Source organism: Prionailurus bengalensis, chromosome D2 (assembly GCF_016509475.1).
Source record: "Prionailurus bengalensis isolate Pbe53 chromosome D2, Fcat_Pben_1.1_paternal_pri, whole genome shotgun sequence".
NCBI lineage: Eukaryota > Metazoa > Chordata > Mammalia > Carnivora > Felidae > Prionailurus > Prionailurus bengalensis.
The window spans coordinates 23,106,483-23,123,671 of record NC_057351.1 but is presented as its reverse complement, the minus strand read 5'-3'; the positions used below and the strand labels follow the sequence as shown (position 1 = coordinate 23,123,671).

Sequence of the window (17,189 nt, the reverse complement as noted above, 5' to 3'; positions counted from 1 at the left end):
AATAATGTTAATTTAGTTTTGAGAGAGAGAGAGAGAGAGAGACAGAAAGAGAGAGGCAGTGTGAGTGGGGGAGGGGCAGAGAGAGAGGTTAGACACAGAATCCGAAACAGGTTCCAGGCTCTGAGCTCTCAGCACAGAGCCCGATGCAGGGCTTGAACTCACAACCTGCAAGATCATGACCTGAGTCGAAGTTGGACACTTAACCGACTGAGCCACCCAGGTGCCCCAGAATCTCAATTTTATAGTCTCAACTTTGTCTATGATCTGCGTGTGTCTTTTATTTTAACCCATCTACTATCCAAACCAGAATATTTCAGAAACACATGTTCATTTTTAGAAATAAATATGGTTAATATCGACAGCACCCAACATATCAATACTTCCTCTAATAAGGGACTTAGCCAAGTTCCTGTAGAGGTATTTAGTAAATAATTTTTAGTGAATTAAAGAATACTTCAGCTCCGGAAATAACCTGGGTTGAAAGGAAAAACTACTAGCAAATTAATAATTTAGAGTCTTATTTATACTTTTCTTATTATATTAGAGTAATCCCCAGCTAACCATAGACATTTAAAACTTCACAGGCCTCTCTTAAAGTAGAAAGTATTTAAGGTGTGTCCTCTCATGGGAAATTCCTGAGTGTGCAATTCATCACACTTGTGAGGCTTAGTCAATTATTTCATAGACTGTCAGTCTAGGAAGGGGCCGTGGGCTTATATAAACTAAGAAATAATTACCTTATGTAATAAAACTATAAGTAGGTCCCTAGTTAATGAATTTGCTAGTTGTTTTCCCAGTTTATAGACATTGACCCATGTGAGACATATTACATATGCATAAACACAGACATATTCATGGAGTTAATTAGGGCACGCTAAATTGCTGTAGCAGATAGACCCAGGAATGAAGTCACTCTAAGGAATGGAAGTTTATTTCTCCCTCATAAGACAGTCTGGACTTGTGATCCAGGTGGGAAAGTGTCTCCTGCCGCATGGTCACTTAGAAACCTAGGCAGATAGTTGCTCTATCACCTTCAAATTGTCACTCTCCTCACTGCCATCCAGCAGAAAGGCGGAAGAGAGAGCAGGGGGAGGAGTTGTCTGGTCTTGAGCAATACCCTTCAGGTAGCGCCTTTCCCTTCTGTTCACATTTCACCGGCTGGAGTTTAGTTACATGGCCACACCCAACTGCCACGTGACCTGGGAAATGGAGTCCCATCATTCTAGGAGAACAGTTTTTGGTGGACAGCTTCTGACATGCATGTGATGTTACAGACAGAGCAGTAGGCTGGAAGAGTCTCCTGAGTGATCCCACCCTGTCTAGGCTCTTTTCCACTCTCCCCCCTGTGATTAGAATCATCTGTGCACAGTGCAAATGTGCTTGTCCTTCATCAACAAGCCCCATATCTCTTAAGACCTTTCAATAACTCCTCACTGTATTTCCGAAAAAGACAAAACTATCCTGACATACAAGGCTTTGCATAATCTAATCTCCTCTTACCTAAGCATTTTCAATTTTGCAAGATATTCCTTCTCACTATGAGGCTCCTGCCACATGGTCCCCTTTTCACATTCTCTGCTTCCCGTGTTCCCTTTTCTCAGGGACTTTCACACTGGCTGTCTCTTTGGCATGAAAACCCTTTTCTCCCCTCTTTGCCTCATTAGTGCCTATTGATCCTTTAAATGTGACTCTCCCAGTGGAACCTTTCTAGATTTGGTCAAAATCCTCTAAATAAGTTCTCACTGTAGAAGAGTGTATCTTTTTTTTTTTTCCCCAAGCACCCATTACTCTTTTGCTTTTTGCCTGTGTGACTGATTAAAATCTAGTCTTCTCCCAATAGACTATAAACTGCACGAGGTCAGCAATTATGTCTCTTTTAGCATAGATTCTTACCCACAGAAGATACTTAATAACATGTGTTGAACATAAGTATGTTTGGATAAATGAATGAATGAATGAATGAAGATCTGTATTCTACTTTTGGCCCTGCCACAAATTAACTGTGTGATCACAAAGTCTTCCCTTTTCAGGGCCTCAGTTTCTTCATTGTGAAAGGGTCGAATTAGATGATGTTTAAGACCTTCAGCACCATGATCCTATGGTCCTACAATTTGAAAATTGAATCCTGTGGGTCATGAAGTTTGTTCAATCACTCAGTTACATTTCCTAAGCAGATGTAGCAAGTTCTGGGTCTGGCAAGGTAGAGTGAGAACACTAATTGTTTCATTTTGAGTTTCAGTGCAAACTTTATGCTAATCCATAAAGTCCAATAACAACTGAAAAGAAGATTGGAGAGGGTTAATGAAAAATAATAGTATTAGTTATTATACAGAAAAAGGTAAGTAAATAAAATCCACAAACATTTTGTTGATAGTTGTAAGATTAGCTTCTGTAGGGGGTTGGAAGATGAGCACTGTTACTTTCATTTTGGTTGAATTTAAAACTTGGTTTTATGAAGGTCATGTATTGACAATGAATGAATATTTCATTGGTGTAAGAACAGGTTTTTTTCCACTTTTTTGATTTTGAGATTGATATTCAATAAAAAGGATGAATATCCAAGCTATTTTACCCCCCTTCCTTTTTTTTTTTTTTTTTTTTTTTTTTTTTGGTGATAGAATGGCAGAAGATCATTTTCCATGCCTGATTTCAAGTTGTTGGTTATCACTTACCTATATCATCTATCTATCATCTATCTTCTCTCCTTTTATCTATTTAAAAATAGCAATTTCCATATTAAACCCATATTATATAAGACAAGGAATGCTCATTGAGAGAAGTCTTAGTAGGATCTAGAGGAAATTTGCCTGAGAACAGCTTGAGAGACTGGAGCCATCTTATTAATGGTTGATCTCTTTATTTAAGGTTGGCTGATAGACCATATTATCATGTTATATTGTGGAGTTGGGTACTTAAAAGGAACCAATATACCCTTGCTTTTATAAGTCATGCACGTCTTTAGAAAGTTTCAACATCTACCATGGAACTGAGAAGGTAAGGTGAGGCAAGACTGATGATGCTTGTAGTTTCTCTTAAAAATGGGACCTTTATGAGCATTTCTTTTTCCTCCTAGTTTGCAAGATGGCTCTATCTGATTTTTCATGTGTCACTAGAAAGGGGATGTCACTACACGAGTGGTGACATCTGATTGGGGGCATCTTTCCTTCTAATTAATTTTGTTTTGTTTTGACATAGATTCTTCTGAATTAATAGATAATTTTTAAGAACAGTTTTAGATATACAGAAAAACTGAGTAGACAGGAGAGACACTTCCCACATACTGTTCCCCTGCCTCCCCACAGTTTCTCCTATTATTACTAATTATTACTGTTATTACTTGTCTTACATTAGTATGGTACATTTGGTACAGTTAATGAACCAATATTGATATATTTTATTAAGTAAAGTTCATCTTCATATGTCTTTGCATTTCCTTTTTCTGTTCCAGAATCGCATCCATGATTCTACATTTCATTACTTGTCATGTGTCTTTAAGCTCCCTTTGGCTATTGACATTTTCTCACACTTTCCTCATTTTTGATGACCTTGATGGTTTTGTGTGGTACTGATCAGGTATGTTGTTGGATGCTCTTCTATTGGACTTTGTCTGATGTTCTTCTCATGATTAGTCTAGGGTTATGCATTTTGGGGAGAAGTATATATGCCATCAACATGATTTATGACTACTGATGTTGATATTAATCATACTGAAGAAGCAGCATTTGCCAGGTTTCTTAACTGTAAGGTACTCTTTCCATATTGTATTCTTTGGAAAGAAGTCACTATGTACAGCCCACATATAATGATGGCAGTTACGGTCCTCCTCTTTTGGAGTAGAGTATCTACATAATTTATTTGTAATTCTTCTGCAAGGGAGATCTGGACCAAGATTCTTTTAAGTAGGTGGGCTTATTTGGATTTGGGGATATTCTAATAAGCGTTTTGTGGCTATGATTATGCATATATATTTTTAGATAAGGCAATATGACCATGGCAACATGATGGGGTGGAGAAGGTACTGGATTAGGAATGTGAGGTCTAAGGTTGCAAACCAGCCAGGTTACTTATCAAAAATGTGACCTGGGTATACACATCTCCTCTGAGAGCTGCTTTGTGTGATCAGAAGTTCTACTTGGCAATATCACCTTACTTGCCATCTTCGCTGTCTGGAACAAATGTTCCATGGCGTGGCCCATCGCTGGTTTCTTTTCGTACCCTGGTTTCAGCTTGAAGGTCACCCCATCCAATCAGAGTTCTCAGAGCACCCCAGGTAAGGTACCTCTCCCAAATCCCAGAACCTTCTATCCCATGGCTTTGTATTAATCATTACCATCATTTATTGTTATCTAAGATCCTCTTATTTGTTCACTTGTGTATCATCTGCTTCTAGATTATAAACTTTATCAATTCTATGAACTCCTGGAAGTCAAGGACCTTATCTATCTTACTACATTTGTCCTACCTAGAAAGTGCCTTGAATATATTAAAAGGAAGACGCTGGGGCACCTGGGTGGCTCAGTTGCGTAAGTATCTGGTTGTTGGTTTCAGCTCAGGTCATAATCTCATAGTTTGTAGGTTCAAGACCTGTGTCGGTTTCCACGCTGACAGTGTAGAGCCTCCTTAGGATTTTCTCTATCTCCTTCTCTCTGTTTCTGTCTCTGTCTCTCTCTGAAAATAAATAAATAAACTTAAAAAAAAAGAAGAAGAAATAAACATCAAATGACCATTGGAGACATCTGCAGTGAACATTCTCTGAAGCTAAAAATTAAGTAAAATAACACAAAACTCTTTGGTGGCTCTGACCAAGAAACGAGATAAGCCAATCTCCACAGCTGGTGCTTCCATGAAAAAGGGAGTGATCCTAAAAACAAAAGAGATTTTTAGTATTCTTTCTTTGTTTTGGAATTTGAATTCCAACAAGATGGTATTATTTTGATTTAGATTCCTTTTTGCTTGGGAAACTTAAATTAATAGGTATTTTGGCTGCCACGAAGGAGTACTGACTTCTCTTATTTAACAAATCAATGTCCAAGGGGAAAAAAAAAAGACTTTGATGTCCAGAAGAGGGACGTCTTCCTGAGGCTCTCTGAAATTTGAGATGTCAGAAGTATTTCTCCTCTACAATTGTTGGGAAAAGGAGCACGTTTATTCTCTAGGGGAACTGAAGCATAATGAAATGCAATCTAAGAACACGCAAACTTATTATCTACCAGGATGGTTGAATGGTTCCAATCAAATGGAGGATAGAAATAGGGGCTTTATATTCGGATTTTGGAAAAATTACTCCACAGCTATATTTGGGCGCAACAGTGCCTGCAAATACCTGAAATTGTGGCAGTCTGTGGCTGTTCATAACATAATGAATATATTTTCTCTTTGAAACTTATCATGGGGGTGAGGAAAAAAGTGCCTCAAATTATTCCTGCAGATGGAAGAAAGATATCTTCCTGTGGATGGTAAGAGAAAGGTTGCTGCTTGTCTAAGTAATAGGTTGGTATTGGTTTTTAATTGGCTCTTCAAAAGGCTGCCTCTGTGCCAAAGACTGCTTAGAGTCAGTGAACCCTGAGACTTAAAAAAGTTAAAATTTTTCTTTACTTCTCCCACTCATAGGAATTGCTAAGAAGTGGAGGTTAGCATCATTAGCAGTAGGAATCCTTCTATGAAAATACTATTTTCCTTGTCTCCATGGATAGAAGTCCTAGCACCAGGGAGATGACCTTTCTAAAAAATACTAATCTGGTGTCAATTTCTACTTAAAACTTATCAACAAGTTTCCATTGTTATTAGTTTAAAAATGAAATTCTGTAATGTGGTCTATGGGACCCTGGGAGAGCTCTGACTATGGCTAAATTGTTCAGCCTCTCCTTGTGTCCCAGGGACTTTGTACATACTTCTCTGCCTGAAATTCCTCTTCCTTCACCTTCTTTTGTCTAGTTAATTCTATGTACTGCTCAGTCCCCAAATGTAAAAACCCATGGGACACATTCCCGACCTCCCAGACTAGATAAACTCCTTTGTTCAATACTCTCATAATTTCCCAAAGTTTGTCTTTATCACAGTTAGTATCTGTTTCCCCTATAGATTATCAGGGCAGAGACCAAGTCTGTTTGGCTCACTACTAAATGCCCAGGGATATAGTAGGTACTCAGTGGCTATATACTGGATAATGAATGAATGAGTGAATGATAATGAATGAATGAATGAACACAGCTGAATTGTACATTTCATTCTTGCATAACTTTTCTAAATACTTAATATGCTAATGATAAGATGAGTTTGTTCTTTTTTTTTTAATTTTTTTTTTCAACGTTTATTTATTTTTGGGACAGAGAGAGACAGAGCATGAACAGGGGAGGGGCAGAGAGAGAGGGAGACACAGAATCGGAAACAGGCTCCAGGCTCTGAGCCATCAGCCCAGAGCCCGACGCGGGGCTCGAACTTCCGGACCGCGAGATCGTGACCTGGCTGAAGTCGGACGCTTAACCGACTGCGCCACCCAGGCGCCCCGAGTTTGTTCTTTTTAAAAAAAATTTTAATGTTTATTTTTGAGAGAGACAGAGTGTGAATGGGGGAGGGGCAGAGAGAGAGAGGGAGACCCAGAATCCAAAACAGGCTCCAGACTCCCAGCTGTCAGCCACAGAGCCTGACGTGGGGCTCGAACCCACAGACCATGAAATCATGACCTGAGCCAAAGTCAGTTGCTTAACCGACTGAGTCAACCAGGCACCCCAAGTTTGTTCTTTTATTATATAACTAATAACTAATAAAAGAAAGTCCAGTGTTTACTTTTCAAAGTTTCATGTTGGCAATGAGAGCTCAATGAAGATAAAGGTGAAGAATGTGGGGTTTGTGATCATACAGGCCTAAGTTCAAAACCTGTTTCTACCACTTACTGGTAGTGTGATCATGGGAACAGTACTTAAAAATTTTCTGAGTTTCAGCTTCCTCATCTATAAAATAGATCAGGCCTGGGTTTGAAGCCCTCATCCATCAAGTAGTAATTGTACAAGTTGGTTCAAGTTAATAATCTCTTTAAGTTTCAGACTCTATAACTATATAATGAGGCCAATAATTCCTATCTTTCTCTGTCCTAGGCTTATTAGGAGGATAAACACACAGACACACACACAGACACATGCAAAGGCACACATACACACATTTGCCTATAAACATACCAATGGTGCTCAATTTGTGTAGAGTAAAAAGATAAAAGCAAATTAACACAACAGTGTGACATTATGTGCTACCTATCAGAATACCAAAGATAAGAAATTGGCCAATGCATGTTGTCAGTAACAATGCAGAGAGAGATAGGCATTCTCATACACTGTTGGTGAAATATCTTTTAAAGGCACTAAATTTGACCTAGAAACTTCCCTTCCTAGGAACCATACAATCACATGTGTTTATAAAAATGGCAATGTAGCATTGTGATAGTAAATTGCTGGAAACAATAAAAAGTTCATCAATCGGACTAGTTTAAAAGTTATGAAATTGATAAAATGAAATATTATATGGTCATTAAAATGTAGAATTATCTCCAAAATATATTATTTGATGAAAAGACCAAAGTAAACAACAGTGCAAATTACGTTTTTTAAAAAAGATCACTCTCTACAAGCATCCAGTGTTTAAATGGGTTAAAAATACTTCTCTAAGAATTTACTGGAAGCTGCAGTTGGCTTGTGGGGAGAGAAATGAGGGTGCCCAGATTGGGTGAAATTTATTTTTCATTGTCTGCACTTCGTTTTTGTTGTCTTTAACTGAGTGCATATATTCCTTTATAAACTCAAAATTAATTGAAATGAGCTGCTGCTACCATGGCTGCTCTTCCTCCTGTTATTAGAGGGTAGGGTTAGGCGACAACAGAGACCTCCGGGGTCCTCCAGCATGAAAGATGTAGGCGGCACAGTGGCAAAGTGGTTACCAGGGGAGGACACACTGGTCTACAGGTGCCAATAGAGAGACAGAGAAGGCCAGGAATTCTGGCAAAGAGGCTGATCAAACATTTGGGCAGTGGGTATGAGAGATGGCCTGTGCCTTTTCGGGTATCCTAAGAGGCGAACAGAAGCCAAACCTGACAGCAAGTGTCCTTTAATATGAATTTATTGGATCCTTATAATAAAAATAAGTATCATCCTCATTGAATAGATGAGGAAATAGAGGTTGTGTAGTTTGTTCAAAGTCACATACTAGCCAGTGGCGAAGCCAGTCTTTTCCAAAGGCATGCCTTAGGTGTGCTTATTAGTATCTATGTAGTTTTAAGGGATCTTACTCCTACTTTTTTATTCACTTTTAGACTGCCGGTACTCTTGTTCAAAATAAGCACTTTATTAGAAATGCGGGTCCACTCTGTGCCAATGATTGCATTTGAAGCTGTGCTTGGTGATTTCCAGGAGCTCCTTTATTCCATTTGTGGTTTCTCTAGTTTCACCTCTGTTTTCCCTGGAGAAAAGACTGCTTGGCAAAATCAAGCCTCACAAGCCCTCCTACTGATCTCCTGTGGCCATCAATGTTTTCAGCTGGGAAGGACAGCTCAAGGAAGAAGCACAGCGTATCTCCAGGCCTTCCAGACTAGGAACCGATGAACAATAAACATGGCTTTATCTTAAGGACCACTCTTGGCTTTACTGATCAGCACAGTTAGAAAACTATCAAATGCTGTCAGGTCTGTCTCTACCTCAGATGAATACATTTTGGGCAATCCATCTGATACTGATAGAGTTAGGCCCAAAGTTAGGATGTAGATAGAACATATTCAACCAAGTACCTCTGGTTCCGGTATAAACTGGGAATTTCTTTTTTTTTTTTTTTTTTATTAATTTTTTTTTTTTTCAACGTTTATTTATTTTTGGGACAGAGAGAGACAGAGCATGAATGGGGGAGGGGCAGAGAGAGAGGGAGACACAGAATCGGAAACAGGCTCCAGGCTCTGAGCCAGCAGCCCAGAGCCTGACGCGGGGCTCGAACTCACGGACTGCGAGATCGTGACCTGGCTGAAGTCGGACGCTTAACCGACTGCGCCACCCAGGCGCCCCTAAACTGGGAATTTCTTAAAGGAACTCTCCCCTTCCTAGTAATGTTCTCCATTCTAGGATACTCTGAAGTCTAAGAAATTTGGAAAGGATATAGCTCATAATTAATTTAATTTATCCAACCTGAAACAATCAATTGGCAAATGGATATTTTTCTTCTAAAATTATATTTTCATAAAGGTATTTAAAGGCTTGAGATGTTTTCAATCATTCTACTGCAATATAATGGTTAATTTTAAGAGCTCTGTGAGTTTGATTTGTATTTAAGATTTTTACAATCTATATATAGGTTGGTCTTTAATAACCATTTATACATTGCTTCTTTTTATATAGGTCATGTATTCTCCTGGGAGAGTAACAAGATTAGAAATAACAAATACGGTACAGAATAAATTAAAGTGTTTCAAACTGCATTATATAATTTCAGAAAATTGGTTTCACACTGAACGTTTAAATAAGAAAACCAAGCGATTTAAGGGGAAAAAAAACCCATAGTATATGCATTTTAATTGCTATTGTTTAGCAAGTTTTATCCTTGGCCATGTGGTTATCTGTTCACAGGGCTCCAGTAATGTGGCAGTTCATTGGGTCAATATGGATAAAATTATTATTATTTTTCCTTATTTAAAAAAAGCGGGCTTCATTCTCCCTGAAGATGAATAGCATTTATTAGTCAAAATGTCAAAGGAGTATCGTAAAAGTAATTGTATTTTTATATATAATTCTCCAAACTCTTGTATACAGAATGTTCTTATTACACTTAGTGCAATAAACTCAGAGGCTGTTATGGGACAGGAGATAGCAAAATGGGGGCCAATACTTTTCTAATTACTTAGGATAATAAAAAGTGGGGCTTGGTTTCCCTCTCCCAACGAAAGGAAGGATATCTGCTGCTCTGGAGAGTCTATTATTCTGGCTGGTTTTATTTGTTTCTCTGAAGTTTAGCATCACTCTCCCTGCACTAAGTCCTCAGGCCTTTTTCAGTTTTTCTATTCGTGCATTGAAGGCCTCTTCCTGTATTTGCAGCTTTTCGTTTATCTCGGTCTGTGAAGACAATCATAAAAAAGTGGTTATGATGAAGCTATCTTTTGCTGCACATTGTCTTTGCGGTTTTGACATACTATAGTGCCTAAAGACAGACATTATCCCTCACACACCTTCCTGTTTTGCAGACAGAGCCGTGTTTCGGCCTGTAGTGATGTGATAACACTCTATCATATTTCTCCGCACACTCCCCATGTATAGCGTGGCTGCTGCGAACAGGAAGTGGTATTTGGACAGCCATTTTTCACACAGCCTCTTGTTGGCAGATAGGCTAATTTATCTGTATTTTCAGACAGACTTTACCAATAAGCACCGAATCAGAATAACTGCTCTGGCCTCAGTTAATGCGCTCTTGTTGGTACCCCCACCCCTGTTCAATGATGTTTTTGTCTCCTGTGTAATACATTCTAAATGGGATCCCAGAAAGCCTCTGTTGTGGTATAACAACTCAAATAATCTCACAATTAGAACAATTCTGATAATTAAGAATATTCATCATACATTATAACTCTTGGAATTATGCCACTTTGTGGTATAGTTTTGGTATAAAAAAGTAAAGCGATTGCTGACAGGTTTTAGTGTTTGCTGCAGCTGTGATAGCATTTAGCCTCTGGCAGTGATATTCTGTGGGCTGACATTGCTACCTGCACAATTCCAGAAATCCTTTTACATTATCTGAACATTAGTAGTCCCGGAAATGTCTTCCCTTTTTCATGATAGATAATAAAATTAGGTATAGAGAAACCAGTGGTAAGCAATGTGGTAAATCTAGTGTTTTGTTTAGGGGATTTTAAAAATGTTTATGCATGTATGAGGAGTAGTTTCTACACATAAGTACTAATAAGCAATTCGAAGTTTAGAATGTGAACATCTGCAACGTAATTTGATGTCCTCAGGGTAACTGTATTTTGAGAAAACATCTATTATTTCAATTTTTACAGAATAAATTTAAAAAATCAAATACTGTTTTGGTCCACATATAAATTTTCATTCTTATTTATTTATTTATTTATTTATAAGTGTAACCATAACAGGTAGTTTCAAAATGTATACCCTGGTTACCTTACCTGATGAGATTTTGTTTCACCTTCACTTAAGAATCAGTATTTCTGAGAAGATGGCATTGGTGTCAACAATTCTGGATCCTCATGAAAGTATCCTTCTTCTTTGGTTCAAGTTTTATCAAGCCCTACAAGTTTTATCAAACTCTGGCCTCTGGTTTCCCATTGTATTCCTTTTTTTGTTTCCTGGTGTTTAGGTGGAGGAGGCAAGGAAGAATGAACTTGGTTCTCAGGGTTACAAAGGAACTCTGTCATTGTTTAGGAGTCACTGATCCCCTTGGGCATGATTTTGGTAGATCTGGAAAGAGCACTGGTCTAGGAGCTGGAGACCAAGGGATTAATTTAGTTACATAATCTTGGACAAGTCACTTGGCTACCTTGGGTATTAGTTTTTACCTGAAAAATTAAGTGATTGATAATTAAGTATGTTAACATTACATGCTAATTTTTAAATTCTTAATTCCAACTCTTGATTTTGTGATATATTCACCAGTGTTATATTTCATTAGTATGACTTTGTGAATTTGTAAAAATTTTTTTAGAGAGAGCGATCGAATGCAACTGGGGGAGAGGGGCAGAGGGAAAGAGAAAGAATCCTAAGCAGGAGCCCGATGCGGGGCTCAATCCCTCAACCTTGGGATTATGACCTGAGCCGAAATCAAGAGTCTAATGCTCAACTGACTTACCCAGGGACCTCCTTGAGAAATATTTTTAAAATGTGTTACTCTTGTTTCTTTCTGGCATGCAACATATTAGACCATATAGGTTTGAAGAAATAATCTTGTCTCAATTCCAGAGGATTGGGAAGCACTACTCTAACTAAACAGTTAATTCTTTCCACTTTCAATTCATGTGTTCTATGTCCACTAATAATTTCATTTCTTTTGACTACGGATATGTACTAGCATTGATCAGCCTCAGTTTCCCTGTGTCACCAGTGTTTTCACATTAACCTGTAGATCTTTCTGGTATTTCACTGAAACAAAATTCACGGACACAGGTGTGGGCTTTGGGGAGAAGGTTCATGTGGGTAAGATGTGTACCCATCAGCACAGTGCACTGACAGAGGGGAGCTACGTTTCACAGCTCTGGACTGCGGTGATCAGTACTTCAGTTCAGGCACAACCAGCAGAGCCTGGATGAAAAGACTCCCTGTCTGGTCAAGAATGAGATTGTCAGTCTACCATGTCTCCTTGTTATTCCTCAAACACTGCTGAACAGATAAGCTGTCCTAAGACCACTAGCAAGTGAAAGTTTCTATTTATTTTAAGGGAAGAATGGAAAATCCATGATCTGGGCTCAACAGCCTCTCAATGACCACTACCTTGTGGTGATGTCAAATTCAGCTTTTCTAACCTGGAAATTCAAATTTACCTAAAAATACCTAATGTCCCAAGATGGCAAACTTCCTTCAAGGTTTTCACATTATTTTACCCTATTGCTTAGACAGGGCCAAGAGCCAACATTTAATGTAAGAATTTAGTGTTAGTATTCATATTTCTCTGAAATGTAATTCTTTAAATATATTAAAGTTTGCTCCATTGGGTATAATTTTTATTATACAACTCAGGGCCAAAATAATTTCATCTTGAATGTATCTTTAAAATTAAAATACCTAAACTATATAAGCTTAAAATGTTTGCTCTCTTCAGTAATAATTTTAATTAACATCTCAGGGCCAAGATAACTTCATTCTTAATAAATCTCTAGAACTATAAAGTGAGTCGATGGGAAAGTAAGTGGATTAATATACAAAATGTAAAGATTCACACTACATTCTCTGAAATTTCTGAGCTATAGAAAGTGGAAAATGCCTGAAACCACACTGGAGAAGGAGCTCTAAAAAAAACTGAACCCAAAACATGAATTTTCTAACTGCCTTTTCCTCTAAAAATCATAATAACAGTATGGCTCTTAAATAAAGGAGGGGAAAATATTGGAAAATTTAAAACATCTTACAAATACTCATTCATTAAATGTTCCCACAGCAATTCAGTGTATTCATACCCTAACCACTTACAGGGGGCTACCTTTGAACAGGCATGCTGCAGTTTTAAGGGCCATTGACGCTGGAAGGCAGGGTTTAGAAGGCGAGAATAACTTACCCATCTAAAACAGGGGAAGACATTTAGGTAGGCAGAGAAATAATTAAACTTGGAACCTGACCAAGACACAAGGGTAAACACTGAAATAGTGCCACACCACGGTAGTATTAAAGTATCCAAAGTAGCTTGGTCATGATATTAGGGGTTATGTGGTTTTTGTGGGTAACACTGGAATTAGAACTAGAATCCAGGTCATAGCTTCCACTTAGGGCCTTTCATCAGTTTCTGACCCTGGAAACTCTGGACAAATGATTTAGTCTTCCTGTGTCTATCATTTTTCAATTTATTTATCAGGGAAGTGCCTGGCTAATTCTCATGTAGTTTATGAGGATTATTAAGCGAAAATACATAAAGGGGTTTGTTATCTTGAGACATTGTGTAAATCCACATCACCAAGCCATTTTATTGAAAAATTGGCAGTAATTGGCCCAGGCTAATGTCCGTGAATACACTGAAAATGGAAATGGTTGTGGCACCTAAAGGATCCGCACCTCCCACCCCTCGTCCACGTTCTTTCTATGTCTAATCACACTGGGATGAACCAGCTAATGAACATCCAGGCCTGGCAAGGTTGGCTTCAGGCCAAAGGGACAATAACACACACATATAACAATCATACTCTGTTACAGAGGAGTGATATAAATGCTACAAACACTAACAGTAAAAAAAAAAAAAAGTCAATGAATAGTTAAAAATACACTGCTCACTCCATGGAACATGGCCTCGGTAAAGATGTTTTCAATTTGGGGGCCTGCAAACAATTCTATTACTGTCTAGTAGTTCCTCAGCAATAATTTCAGAGCTGTAGGATGGCAAAGGAGCCCAGGGCCATGATTATACATAAACTATATTTAGATGAAACGTTATCAAATCTATAAAGCAGATATGTTCTGAACTCAGTTTATTTCAACTGCACTCTGCCCTTCCACACAGTAACCAGCTATTACATTCATGGGGTTGTTAACAATAAAGCTTTGTGTGAAACGTGTTCTACCACTATTTCTGGTAAACACTAAACACCCCTTATTAAGCCGAGGACTTTGGCTGATTCTGTTCATATCAAATCATTAAACGTTCACATAAATAGTGCATTAACATTTGATGATTAACAAGTAACAAGGTATGCTTATGCCAAGCTAACTAATCTTTTGCTCTTTCTAAATTAGTTGTTAATACAGTATGCTTTTTATATATAGTCTCATGTTCAGATAACAATTAAATCTTTCCCTGAGATGCATTAATATTTGAAACATGTAGTATATTGTTCTATTGATTCATAGTCATTTCTATAAGAAATTATAAATCTTCTTCAAATTTGCAATTCACTTGGTTAATCATTTTGCCTGGAAAATGATGCAAGCCTTTGTGTTGAGGTAGAAGTGGTTTTTGTCTTGGTTTGCTTTGTTTTCTTGGACAGGAAAAATATCCACGCACAGAGTTGAACTGACGGATACATCATTGACAGTTGCTACCAGGACAGCTGTTCCATCACTATTTCCATGCAGCCTTTGGTGTAAATTGCTTATTAGTGATATGTAAAATGGAACAAAGTATCTGAGAGAAAACCTCTCTCAGAGAGTAACCTCTGAGAGTATCTGAGAGTACCTGAGAGAAAGATTTGAAAACCTCTCGTTAGAAATTTGGTGAGAAGACTTCCTGAAGAATCAGTGTTTACTGTTAGCAATGTACTCCATTTACTCTTGCAGGAGCAATGTTTACAGTATGACAGGCACTAAGTCTTTACCGTGTTATTTTTTCGGTATCAGTGCCAGATGATTTTGTAAACTGGCAACACACAGCACACTAGGTGCTGTTAGTGAATCTGTTTTGTGATCTTCTGGAATCTCCGATGACTCAACTGAGAATTATGTGGAGATGTTGAACTGAGGTCCTCCATCATTAAGCATCCCTCTTGTTAGCAGAGTGTGGATAATATTTACAGACCTAAGGTGGAGGTTGCCTAATTAACCAATAATAATAAAGTAAGTGAGCACGCTATCAAGGCTGAGTACCTGAATGCCGATTAAAATATCATCTGTGACTTGACCCAGCACTGATTTTATATCTTCAATGGTGAAACCCACTAAAGGATCCGCATCGGAAATGTTGGCTTCTGACTGGAATTCCTCAGGGACTTGTTCTTGATCCAACCCCTGGAATATCAAAAGAGAACAACACTCAAGTGATTTCAGGAGCATTCAGTGATCTATATGTAACCTCAAGTTCTCTTGGGTACTTTTCTACAAGGAATGATGCCAGTTCGAAGGAGAATTTGATTTGCTATTATCCTGCATTTTCATTATTCATGAGCATCTTGACAGATCAAGTCACGGTGGCAATCAGTGCTTACTCTTAGGAAAGTGGAGGTGGAGACTGGGGAGGCTGGAGAAGGAGAGATTAAAATTGCTAAACCGTTCTCATCTGGCCCATCTGTGAAGCAACCCTAAAAGAAGTATTTGTATTGAGGTAGGAAAAATCAGAGGGGAAAGAAAATGGAAGAGCATTTGCTTTCTTTCCTCCTGCCCTTAGAGAATATAACACTGAGATAAGGTGAATTAGGAGACAAAAGGAAACATACCTTCACTTCTGCATCCAATGTTGGGGGTGGTTCTATGAATGTTGAATAAATGTCAAATGAGATTCCTTCTTCTAGAGGATCTGGGAGGAGACCACCTGAAGGCTTGACAACCTCTATCATTTGCTGGAGGGGAAGAAAAGAACTGTATCATGACAAAGCCTTTGGTGAGTAACCACAGTTTTGGCCAATCCATTAATTTCTCTCTATATATTATAATGAATATATAATATATAATACATAGCATATATTATATAACATATATAATAGGTAATCAAATTAATTAAAAGTATATGCGATTTAATATATAATTATATATAATTAATATAACTACACATATAATATATAATATTTATATTTATAAATATATAATATTTATATATTAAATATATATTTATATAGTTCCAATTCTATTATATTTTAAGTGCTATCTCCTCTGAATTCTTGACACCGCTGCCCTGTTAATTCTCTATTGCTTTTTGGTCTCTGTATCTCTGTATCTTATAATTAGCATTTTATTCTTCCCACTGTCTTATTCTCTTTCTATACTATGTGGTTAGAACTTTATTTTATACTGCCTTGATCTTTAACTGTTTTATGTGTCAGTGTGTCCTTCCTGCTGCCTACAAGCTCTCTGTAGGAAACCATGTTTTAGATCTTCTGCATGCCTTATCCAGTTCTGGCAGAGGTTGGGTTCTTGAAACACCCAATGACAGCCTAATGGTGATTGATGTTACTCAGCAGAGTGCGGCTGTTCTTGGGGGCAATAACAGAGTGGCCACCAAGAACTTCGTGATGAGGACAATAAAGGCTCTAAAGGTTAATGTATAAAAGCCAGCACACTGTAAATCAGGGGGGATTTGCAAAATCAACCAAAAACACTGGGGACAAGACAAGACTTCACCGTGAGCATTGAATAATTCTAGCAAATGTGCAAATTTCAGGGAGGGTGATGGGTGGCCAACAGCAAAAATGAAAAACAGGAGTCAAAGAAGTCAACTTAGGCAGTGTCCATTCCACCCTGACTCGGAGGTTAGAAAGAGATGAGGTACTGATGGGATCAAACATCTGAATCATTTAATTAGTTCCTTTTGTTCTGATTCCATGTTTGACAAGCAATGTTTTGATCACAATTTGACTTCCCATCTCAATTGATCTGTAAAGACATGCTCAGTTGAGTGCTTTGATTTTCATGCCTATTACATTCTTCACTGTAAATCAGTACATTGATGTTCTAGTTTGTATAGTAAGCTCTCACGAGCTCATTTTTGAAGCCCTGAGGTGAAGTCACCCACTGTCTGCTGACAAACTCAGACCCTGAGCATACAAGTTTAAAGACAAAACTCTAGAAATGCAGAATATCACCAAA

At 38.0% G+C, this 17,189-nt stretch overlaps 1 protein-coding gene across 2 annotated transcripts in view; it reads right to left on the bottom strand.

Moving 5' to 3' along the window:
* Positions 1-9,685: 9,685 nt before the first annotated feature.
* The window catches only part of CABCOCO1 (ciliary associated calcium binding coiled-coil 1), a 119,108-nt gene continuing 111,604 nt past the window's right edge, over positions 9,686-17,189 (bottom strand). For both annotated transcript variants that reach the window (XM_043596432.1, XM_043596431.1), the window contains 3 exons: positions 15,824-15,946; positions 15,258-15,398; positions 9,686-10,079 (listed from right to left, as the gene is read on the bottom strand). In XM_043596432.1, coding sequence (XP_043452367.1) covers positions 10,005-10,079; positions 15,258-15,398; positions 15,824-15,946 — 339 coding nt within the window. In that variant the 3' untranslated portion in view covers positions 9,686-10,004. The remainder of the gene's footprint in view (positions 10,080-15,257; positions 15,399-15,823; positions 15,947-17,189) is intronic.